This window comes from Octopus sinensis, linkage group LG20 (assembly GCF_006345805.1).
Source record: "Octopus sinensis linkage group LG20, ASM634580v1, whole genome shotgun sequence".
Lineage (NCBI taxonomy): Eukaryota > Metazoa > Mollusca > Cephalopoda > Octopoda > Octopodidae > Octopus > Octopus sinensis.
In genome coordinates this window covers 17,623,917-17,636,416 of record NC_043016.1, presented here as the reverse complement: position 1 = coordinate 17,636,416, position 12,500 = coordinate 17,623,917, and the positions used below count along the sequence as shown (strand labels likewise).

At 34.2% G+C, this 12,500-nt stretch overlaps 1 protein-coding gene across 1 annotated transcript in view; it reads left to right on the top strand.

Moving 5' to 3' along the window:
- The window catches only part of LOC115222693 (potassium voltage-gated channel subfamily H member 1-like), a 95,074-nt gene that overhangs the window by 6,475 nt on the left and 76,099 nt on the right, over positions 1–12,500 (top strand). The window contains exon 2 of the mRNA XM_029793013.2: positions 791–1,211. Within this exon, the coding sequence (XP_029648873.1) occupies positions 791–1,211 (421 nt within the window). The remainder of the gene's footprint in view (positions 1–790; positions 1,212–12,500) is intronic.

The window sequence follows — 12,500 nt, the reverse complement described above, 5'->3', positions numbered from 1 at the left end:
AGGGGATGCCGTCTTTATTTCTGACTCTGGCTAATTGGTACAAAACCGGTTGGTTATCTTATAAATTGTATTCATCTCTGTCTTAATGTTGACTCAGAATGCTGGTGGGAAAAAGGGAGGCATGAATCAGATTAGTGCTTTCCACAATTGAGGCCTGAAGAAAATCTGCCTCATCTTATGACCCGAGGAAGTTTCAAATGAAGAACCATACAGAAAATTTCTTGCTATAGTGTGATGCTTGAAATAAAATGCCGGAAGTTAAAATGGCTGGGTCATGCACTCAGAATGCACTAGAGCAGGATACTAAAGATCGTATAAAGACGAGCGATACCTGGAAAGTGGAATCCTGGCAGCCAAATAACAGCTGGCATAGATCAGTTGAAGGAGAGCAGTGAAAATGGGTCTTACAGGGGACAAGATAGAGAGCTGCTTGAAAATAGATTTAAATGGCGTTGAATCGGTGAAGCCTTATATCCCAATCAGGATAAAGTTGAAGTATATTGATAATTACTTTTCTACTGATCAACTATAATAAAATTATATATAGAATATAGATTAATGGAAACCTGCTATATTATTCTATACTATTCATGATTTTAGCTGATTTTATATATGTAACATGAATGGTTCTTTTGTTTATCAAGTAATTATAATTTTACTTAATTTATCGTTCCATTATTTCATTTTACTTCATTTCACGAATTTATAATTTACAAAGTTATTTTATCGCTTTAATGATATATTTTTTTTAATTCTTATTAACTTATCAATAATTGTTTTCTATTTCCAGAGTATCAGCACATTGTTTAGTGCTCTAAAAGTGGTCCGACTCCTTCGCCTCGGTCGTGTGGTACGAAAGCTGGACCACTATCTGGAATATGGCGCAGCCTTTCTGGTTCTTCTTATCTTAGTGTTTTTACTATTTGCCCACTGGTTTGCATGTATCTGGTATTCAATTGGCTACAGTGAAGCAAAACAGTTAATCTCATATGGCTGGATGTCGAAACTAAGTGATGTGACGAAGAAACCATTTTATATAAATAAAACGGAACTAGGAAGTGAGGATTTAAACGGTGGTCCGACCAAGGACATGCGATACATGACTTCATTATACTTTACGTTATCTTGCATGACAAGCGTAGGATTTGGAAATGTGGCGGCCAATACAGTAAACGAGAAAATATTTGCTACCTTTATGATGATTTGTGGAGGTAACTTTATTTTTATTTCTTTTACCTTCAAACAATTTTAATTTTTCTTTAAATAGTTTCACTTTTGAATACGGTTCCAAATAAAGAAATGTTATGCACCCTTGCTATATACAATGTAAATCAACAAGCATTCGCACGTTAGACAAATTTTGTATCTCTATTAGTAAAGCTATGCATTTTTATTGTGTTGGATGAAAACCAGCTAACCTATTCAACCCCTGATAATGGATATGTATGTACCTTTAAGTTCCTAACCACCCCCATGTCATGATCTACCAACAGTAAACAGGTACCATGAAGTGAACATTCCTCACTCCAACAGTGGCAAATCTGTGGAAAATTGCTATTTAAAATACGGGTTCTAAATCATTTCATAACTTTGTGTCTTTGATAATCTGACGATCAAAAGATGTGTTTTGATATGCTGTAAAATTAAGTTATACTATTAAACAAATTTTTATTCATTCTATATGTATAGTCATCATATTTACCATCTGGAAAACGGAATTTCAATGTCTAAATCCTTTCCAGTGAATAAATTGCTTGTATCGTTTATTAGCATGAAAACTGAATTGAATTTGTTTATTAACATTCTACAATCACATTGCTTCTAAAACTAACAGAATGGTCGATATGGACCCTATTTTTTAATCGAGAAAACAAAATTTAATCCAATAAATGGTGTTAATCTATTTTATTCACTAAAAGTTTTGTTGATTTAAAGTCTGGCCAAGGGCTTTGATATTGCATTAGGTTCCTAAAAATTCAAAAATTTCAGGAATGGTGTGCCACTGTTTTCTTAGCAATAATTCTTTGGAGAGAAACATCTAATCCCACCCCCCTACTAAATTAGCAGTCCATCCGTTGCGACGATGAGTGTTCCAGCTGATGCGATCAACAGAACAGCCAGCTCGTGATATTAACGTGCAAGTGGCTTCACAAACACGAGTACCCTTAACGTAGTTCTCAAGGAGATTCAGCGTGACACAGGATGTGACAAGGCGCCCCCCCCCATTGAAATACAAGTACAACTCCCTTTTTGCAGCTGAGTGGACTGAAACAACATGAAATAAAGCGTCTTGCTCAAGGATCTAACGCAGCGCCGGGAATTGAACTCTCTACCTTACGAGCTTGAGCCAAATGCTCTAATCATTAAGCCACGCGCCTTCACACCTATACCTTGTAATGAAGTTTTAAAAGCTTATTCTTGTTGCTTTGGACAAAAGTTAATTTAGAATTTCTTTGAAAATACAGAAAGAATTTAGCAATTTTTTAACATAGAAAATACACTTAAAATAGGCCCAAAACGTCATACAATGCTGTATAAAAGTGAGCTATGTGGTATTAAATACTAATAATTAATAATAACGTTTAACAAGAGTTCCAAACAGTAAGTTGTAAGATACAGTTACATTTTAACAAAGAGACTTCCTGATATAAGGTTCGTATACAGTTTTTGCCTCATAAATTTTGTAAACTTCCACAGAGGTCAGCTTTGTGTTTCATTCCCCAAAGAAGATAAAATAAAGTGCCAGTTAAGTACTGAGAAATAATATGATAGATTGTTTTCCTCCCCAAAATTTTGGGGTCTTATGTCTTTGTCATAAACAATTACATGATGAAGGATATGTTATCACATATGATAATAGAAAAAAATACCATGTCTTTGTGGAATAGAAATGAGAGTCAAAGTACTGCAATGAATTGAAAATCATTTCTTTTTCTTTTTGCTTGTGAATCTAGAATTCTGAAAATGAGAATTTAACAAATAAAATCATGTGAAACATGCAAAAAATGAGTTTCCTATTGAATTGTATGAGTCTCGTTTTTTAACAGAGATCTAAATGTTTCTAGTACAAAGATCACGTCCAAATGTCTCCGCTTTTATGAAAATATAACTGATTCTCAGTAAAATTATTATTACCCAAGTGATATTTTTGATAGAAACACTTTACATAACCGAAATTTCTCAAATAGAAAAGTAATTACAATAGATGAAACGTTAGATTACTAACTACGCTGTGGCTTTCAAACGCACTGTAGATATTCAGTATATTTCAAGTAAAGACATCTTCTTTTATGCTGTGTAATTTCCTTATAGACTAGCTTCTTATCCTGGATAATATTTAACTTTCATCCATTTTAATTTATTGAGACCAAGATTAAGAATCAGTTTTATGAATTCTTGAAGTCTAAAAAAAAAGACAAAAATCAATGTTCCACAAAATTCAAATATCAAACTACACAATGCTCAAAGAAATCTAAAGCAATGACATTTCACTTCTACTGATAAATTTTGGTATCTTTTAATTTTAATTTTTTAATTTTATTTTATCTATTTAATTATTTATTGGTGGGCTCAGAGTTTAAAATTATCTGGGCATTGAGACTAGCACATACAACTTTCATTTCTTAATCATGGCTAAAATAGTGTATTTTTGTAATAAGAAAGTATGCATTTAAGTATTTAGACTTCGAGTTAAGAATTTGGAAAACGCATGAACTGTATATTTAATTAATATGGCTTAAGCTTTACGATAAACCAGAAACTGGAAGTATCAATAGTTTCCGTGTTCCGAAGGATTGACAACTTGTCGACAGCATTTGCTACTGTGCACAGCCAAGCCACGTTCCTCTTGACAATACATTTGGTAACTATGTTTAGATACTGATCACCACTGCAAAAAAAAAACGAGGTGCAACTTATGTATGTTTAACAATTGCTTCATTAGCTTCTGAACTGAGTTCAAGCGTTCCCATAAGCTTCAAACTTATTTCAACCAATATTATATTCTCACTTGCTCTGACGCCAGGTTAGAGGAGAAAGGAGGTTCTTATGCTTTGATCACGATATGGCGTTGCTGCCAATGATATGCGACAAACTGAGGAACCCTCAGAATACGATTTTCAGTCATAAACAACTCAGTGAAAGTGATTTCACATCAAGTAATTCGACAGAATATTTTCTTGGACTTTCACTTTTTTAACAAGGATTCATGAAATAGTTTCGTATCATGATTTTGCGGAAGAGAATCGTGGATGACTCCGAAACATTTTCATGGTCTGCATCCAAGACTTGAAGGTGTGAGTGATTTAGTTATTTGAAGTCAAGATATAACCCTGGATCTTCATTCTGTTGAGTATGTCTCAAAAATAATTTTGTACCTTAACAGCTAAATCAGAAACTGAACTACTTAGAAAAATTTTGTAACTTTAAGAACAATCTTAGGAAAGCTAATGTTCCTTTGACAATGGAACAGTATTTTCACAGTTATTTGCTAACTTAAATATATTGATATCAAACATAACTTGAATTTCCCAACTCGACATTGTTGATTTTTATCCTTCCCTTTCCAGCACCATATATAGATCCCGGATTTATTAAGACTTACAATACTATCCATAAGTGATAAGGGCATCGAAATTATCATTTGCACTTGAAGAACTCTACTTTTTCACAAAGCATCCGATTGGAATATATCATAACGCAGAGATAGGTGATCTTATGGAATGATATATTTTCGATGTATTATGTAATAAATTTACTTCAGTAGATTTCAGTTATATCAAAACGAAAGATTAGCTATACAGTAATTCTTCAACTATCGTAGGTGTTACGTTCTGAACTCCACCCCCACCACCCGCAATAGGTGGAAATCTGCGAAGTTGAAACAATACTGTACTATATATTTGTTTAGATATCTTTATAATTTGCGTATATTTTATTATAAATGCAAAACAACACCACGAAGGAATCAACGTAAGCTTAAATAGTAAACCGCGATAGGTGAACAGCGATATGGCGAGGAATTACTGTATTCAGAATTCCAGTGAACACACATTAGACTCCTTAAAGGTTACAATTATTAACACACTCAGCTCTTAAATACTCAGAACGTATAAGCTAACAATTGTTATCGGTAAAAATGTAACTTTAGTTAACTTCTTTGATGTAACAATAAAATGAACAACTAGCTTACATAAATTATTGAACAAAACTAATAAGAAAAACTTATTTATATCAACTTAGGTTCACACTACCTATACATTGTTTTTAAAAAACCTTCATAAGGATTTTCAATTTATCGCCAAACAAGGAATTGGCTAATTTAGCGGGGAAATTACCAACACCTGAGTTATTACCAACACCTATATTTTATGATTCATATTTCTTCTAAGCAAGAAAGCCTTCAACTCCTTGATTGGAAGCACACATCCCCATTAACTATATTATAAAAAAACATTTAATAATATAGAAAACTACTTAACAGACATGTACGTGAAATAAGTTAGTTTCACCACCAATATGAAGAATATCCTATCCCACACATGACACAGTAGAACTGAGGTCAACTACTCCTGAAGAAACGCCAAGACATTGCTCACTAATATGTATTGTATTGCGGAAGCCCTCACGTACTAATATGAGGTAACTGCTTTCAAACTGAACCTCGACGCCGTTCGCAATCACTACATTAGCTTGATCGGGGAAACTTCCAGAAAAGACACTTCAATCATATTTCCTCTTTAATATTTATTAAAAAGAGAGATATAACTGGATTCTATAACTTAATCTGGCAATGAAAGAAACGATTTCCAATTATAATATCAAATGGAAGATTGTTGACAAATCAAGACGTTTCAAGAAATGAACAAAAAGATGTGATCTTTGAGCAACACAGAAGCCTCAACAACAGTCTTTTGCAACATTGAATTTAAACACTGGATTCTAAATTTTCGAGTAATATAGGCATTTCAAGAAACACCTACTACTATCACCACCTGACTAACTGTACCCGCTAATAACCGCCACCTACCTACTAAGATAGCTCCTTTTCCTATATATACTTTCATTTTAATTCGGCTGTAATTATATGTGAATGTGTACTATAATTATATGCGAGTTAATAAGCATCAGTGGTTAGAGCATCGGACTCACAGTCATGAGGTTATGAGTTCGATTCCAGGACCGGATTGTGTGTTGTGTTCTTGAGCAAGATACTTTATTTCACGTTGCTCCAGTTCACTCAGCTGTAGAAATGAGTCGCGACGTAACTGGTGCCAAGCTGTGTCGGCCCCTTTGCCTCTCCCTTGAGTAACATCAGTAGTATGGTGGGGTGCAGCTGGTATGCATGGGCGACTGGTGGTATTCCATAAGCAACTTTACCTGGACTTGTACCTTGGAGGGGCATTTTCTGGGCCCAATCTCATGGTCATTCATGACCGAAGGGGCTCTTTACCCTTTACCCTATATATATATGTGTATGTATATATATATATATATATATATATATTATATATATATATATATGTGTGTGTGTGTGTGTTGTGTGTGTGTGTGTGTGTGGTGTGTATATATATATATATATATATATATATATATATATATATTACGGAGATGTACTCGCATAGCAAGTAACTTGATCTGAGATCGTGTGCTGAAACGAAAACAATTGCAGCGTGGAAGGTGTTTATAAGCCATTTAAGAAACACACACAAGCCGTTCGATTCACTTCAACATTTAAGTTTAATATGTCAAAATATTTTCGTCGCTAAAATCCGCGACCTGTTCACTGACAAAAATCCGTGCTGCATCCGTGTATATATATATATATATATATATATATATATATATATATATATATCGTTTTAATGCGTATTGTTTTAATGTGTATTATTTAATATAGAAATTTTTAGTACTATATTAATAATAATATATTTAAATTAATATTTTATTATAGATAATATCTTTCTTTATTAATTGAATTACTTTATGGAGGTTGTGTCTCTTAGTTTTATATATGTTTAATAAAACGTGAAATTGATTTAGTATAACTAAATTGAGTTTGTTTTCCCCTGTCGCCTTGGAATTTTATATTCCCTACTACTACTACTACTACTACTACTACTACTACTACTACTAATAATAATAATAATAATAATAATAATAATAATAATAATAATAATAATAATAAATGCCCTGATGCAGTACCAGGCAGTGGCTCTCATGGCTTCTGATCTTAACTGATTGGAAGTGTTATCGTGTACATTGTTTTGTCTTGGTATAAAAGATGGGCTACAGCAAATATTCTGCTCAATACCACAGATTTGCTTGTCAGTTGTTTGACCTTAACCAGTTGAGCATGTCCCTTAGTGGCTGACGATATGTGCATCTCTGATCACGAGCAGAAGTAGTGGGGGAGCATCATAGCCATGTGTTGAGAGGGATTCTTTGGAGTTTGAATGGTTCACCTCTGGAAACATGGGTGGTTCTTTCAACATCCTTAAACAACCCTTATTCAGGGACCGTTTGAGCAGGATGGGCTACTCAACCGGAAGAAAATTCTAACTGGGCCCACCTGCAAGGTCATGTGCTGTTTATCTTGATATGAGATCACCATGTCGCGCACATATGGTTGTGATGCATGTGCCTGGTGTACCCTTATCAGACGGGTAGTCATGATGGGTATATTGGGCTTCGTATATTTTACCCCAGTGTCACTTTGATGGCATGAACTGCTCTCTCACTCAATATAATAATAATAATGATATAATAATAATAATAATAATAATTATTATATATATATTATATATATATATATATATATATATATATATATATATATATATATAAAGCTTTATGAACTCTACTTTTATAATCATTTTTTCTTACCCTATCACTTTCGTTAGCTTGTCTCGTTACATGTTTCTTCTTTTCTAAATGAATATATTTATATCATCATTTAACTATTTTCCTACGATTAATGTAGAGATAAAGGGAAAGAAATCATTCTCGTTCTCGTTCTTCAATTCTCCATATTGGCGAAACGGAAACGAATATTTAAAAAAACAAAATTTCTAACGATTACATGTATGAATCTTAAGCTCGATAAATACTTGCAGGTTTGAAAAATGTCCTTTCAAGGCATGAATCTTAAAAGTAAACCATGTATAATCAAACAGTTTTTATTGCATTATTCGATTTGTGTATATGTATTATGATTGTGCTTAGTCGTAGCAGAAAGAATAGCTAGTTGTTAGAACTTAAAATATGTATAAGTTCCAGCTATGAAATGGCATGGACTCATTGGGTTCCTATGTAAACTAGAAGATGAGTAGAGAGCGTGAGGTTAAGAAATAGAATAATTAGTTGATGATAAAATAATGGACGCTAAGTAATTACGTTCACTGGCATCTTGCAGTCGTCTGAGCTGTCAGACGACACATTTTGCTCCCATTTCTCGGAGCACGGTTTCTGGTTGTGAAAATAGTTTTAGGTCAAATGAATGTGATTACGTAACTCCTGTTCCTTTTATCTTTTATATGTGTATATACATACACACGCACACGCACATACACATACACATCCATCCATCCATACATCCATCCATCCATCCATCCATCCACACATACACACACACATACATACACACACACATACATACATACATTCATACATACATACACACATACATATATACATACATACATACATACATACATACATACATACATACATACATACATACATACACACACACACATACATACATACATACATACATACATACATACATACATACATACATACATACATATATATACATGCAGGCACACTACCCCTCTATTAAGTTTATAGATGCAAGTGTTTTTACGAGATTAAGTGATTCGCAACCACGCTAATCTGAATCCTCTCTTCTTGCACAGAACTTGAACAAGTATCTTTTATAATATGCTAGGAATAACCAATACATGTTTATGAAAATTGATACACTAAACTGTACAGAAACATATCATGTTCGTTATCTTTCTTATTCTCTCTCTTTCTCTCTCTCTCTCTCTCTCTCTCTTCATTTCTTTCCTTCTCGGTCTGAGAATGTTATGTACGCGCGCGCACGATTGTGTGTGTGTTAGTTATAGGTACTCTTCGATCACTCTTGCCTTCGGAAATGCAATAAAACTGATCTTCCCATAGAAATCATAGGTACATGCTATAAAATAAATGAGTAAGTAAATACATCTTAAAGAGAAATGATTAAGCGGTGTCCATCGACCCGAAGAAATTTTGTCACAATTTATATTTTAAAATTTTCCTTTTTAAAAAGTGTCCATTTGGTCAGTGTTTAACTTTTCCTTGTACATTAATTAGTCCTGCAGTAGACACGAACTCTGGTCGTAATAGTCTAACACGTTCCCAACTTGACCAATTAAAACGGTCACTAATAGATGCTTAAAGAGATTTTGTTTTCAGTTCATTACGTATAATTGAATTGTCTTCTAAAAATAGACTTACCTGTTCTAAAATTAACAACACATCCTCAGACATTCTATCGAAAAACGTTAACTGAATTATGACAATTCAAAACACTCACACACAAAAAAAAAACGTCCATATTACATTATTTGATTATGTTCCTCAACGCCAATCATACACACACACACATTCTGTGCTTGCCTTTCAAATATTTAACATTTGCAAATCATAACACAACTTCGGGCTTACAGACCGTCTTTGATTAGTACTTCGAAACTTAGCTTGTGTTGCTTTTATTATTTCGAAACTTTTCAAGTTTGCTGTTTCTGTTAGAAGCTAAAGTTGTCATACCTGCCTTTTACTTGCTTAAAATATATTTTCTTAAATCCTCTTAAAAGATGTATTTTGTATTTTCCTAAAATATATAATAAACATTTTCCATTTTACTATTATCCTGTTATCGTTATACCGCTCTCTTTCTATTCTTCTCTCTCTCTCTCTCTCTTTCTTCAAATTGCTCTGTCTATCCCTTCCCCTATCATTTTATTTCTCTTCTCTCTATCTTTCTCTTCCTCTTTCCTTCTCTTATATTATTTTGTAAAAATTCTTCATTTTGCAAACTATTTGACCAGTCATGTTCAGGCTTTTCATTCTATAGTTGTAGTGTATGTTCTGGCAAATAATGTCCGAGCAGAAATAGCTGACCATAACATTATGGATGCTGAAAAGTTTGTGGTATTTGACTTGACAGGAAATTTCACCAGAGCTAGAAAGTCCTTGGCTACACTGCAAGTAACATTCAAGTTGAATGGTGGATTAAACTAAGTTACCTTCTTCATACTAGTTCTTCTTTGGTGTATTGGAAGGGTATTGTTCTATATGTATTGTGACCTAAAAATTAACCATCATTATAGTAGAAGATAGCCTCTTAAAGCAATAATTGTCTGAAGATAGTAAAGAGACACTCCTATTTATTTCAGCCATAAAGTTCCTAGTTACCGTCGGGGATTGGTTGGGATTTTGCCTCTTTCTCTATATCTATTTGTCTATGTAAGTATATACATCCTAACATGTATTCCTGTCAGGGTTGTTTACCTGTAATTAAATCCAGTGTTCTATGTAGGAAGTCGGCAATCATTAAGGATTGCTATTTTACTAATAATTTTGTGTGTGAGTTTATACGTGAACGTCTTCTTTTATCTTCTCTAACGTGTTTCGGTCATTGGACTCCGACCATATTGTGGTACCACCTTGAGAAGTTTAGTCGAAAAAAAATCGACCCCAACACTTAGTATTTTTTAAACACGGTGCTCATTCTGTCGATTTCTTTTGCCGAACTGCAAAATTATGGAGACATAGACAAGCCCACGCAAGCACGCATACACACACACACACACACACACGCACACACACACACACACACACGCACACACACATGTACACGTGCACACTTCGTAGTTTTGCGGTTAATGTGTATGTGTTTTGTAAACATTTAGTAGATACTGATAGCACTTTGATAGGGGGACAGCTGTGAAGGCCCTAACAATTGTAAGCATCTTCATTTAAAGCGAGGAGTTATCAGAGTTTTTAGGGTGATGGCTAGAATATTTTATGGTATTCGTTCCCTCTTTTTGCACTCTCTGCTGAAATCCTACAAGTCAACCTTGCCACACGTCCCTTCGATATCGTTAGATAACTTATCACTCTTATTTCTGGTTGAACTCTCTTTCCTTCATCACTGTCTCTATCTGTCTTTATCATTTCTCTCTGTCACTCTCTCATTCTCTCCCTTTTCTCTTTTCATTCTGTTTATCCCTGGATAAGCAGTGTTAAGACCTTGAAATAGTTGGCTACGCCAGGTTTTAAGATCTTGACGTATGGTGCAACAGCTCGCCAGCAAGTCCCTCGAGACTTGAGAATGCATGTTAGAAAGGATATGTGGCGGGAGCAGGTTGCTTACGTGTGTGAATATATATATATACATATATATATATATATGTATATATATATATATACATACATATATATATATGTATGTATGTATGTATATATATATATATATATATATATATATATATATATATATATATATATATAATATATATATATATATATATATATAATATATATCGTGGCACTCCGTTGTTTAGTAAGACGAGTATTCCAGGTGATCCGAGCAACGGAACAGCCTGCTCGTGAAATTAACGTACAAGTGGTTGAGCACTCTACAGACACATGTTCCCCTTAATGTAGTTCTCAGGGAGATTCAGCGTGACACAGAGTGTGACAAGACTGGTCCTTTGAAATACAGGTACAACAGAAACAGGAAGAAAGAGTGAGAGAAATTTGTGGTGAAAGAGTACAGCAGGTTTCGCCACCACCCCCTGCCGGAGCCTCATGGAGCTTTAGGTGTTTTCGCTCAGTAAACACTCACAACACCTGGTCTGGGAATCGAAACTGCAATCCTACGACCACGAGTCCGCTGCCCTATCCACTGGGCCATTGCGCCTCCATATATATATGTGAGGGCGCAATGGGTTCAGGGATGTTCCAGAAGTAATGAAATTATCTTTGCATTTGATCCCACTGCACAGTACCCGCTGCCTTTACGTCGGGTTGTCCCAATCCTAGACCTAATAGGGTTATAGCTAAGTGAAAGCTGTCTTTGAATGTTTTAATTACTGTTCTTGAAACTGAATGGAGCACCTGATTCTATCTTAGTAATAAGTTAAGTTTAGAAATGCTTTTAGAAACCTCAGCGAGTTTCACTATAATGCAACGACGAGATAGTTTCTTTGATGGAAAAACTGAAATACTTAGAATTGAAACCCTACCTGTAATCCATTTATCTACATATATGTGTGTGTTTGTGTGTAAGTACCAATATCATATATCTTGTACACCAACACCACACACATTTTTCTAAGATTTTGGGTGTTCTCTATAGGGAATTTGATCGTGGCCACCAGATATTCCAAATCCAACTTTAAAATCGCCCAGAAAGTACAACATTAATTCTTCAGTAATTATAATTT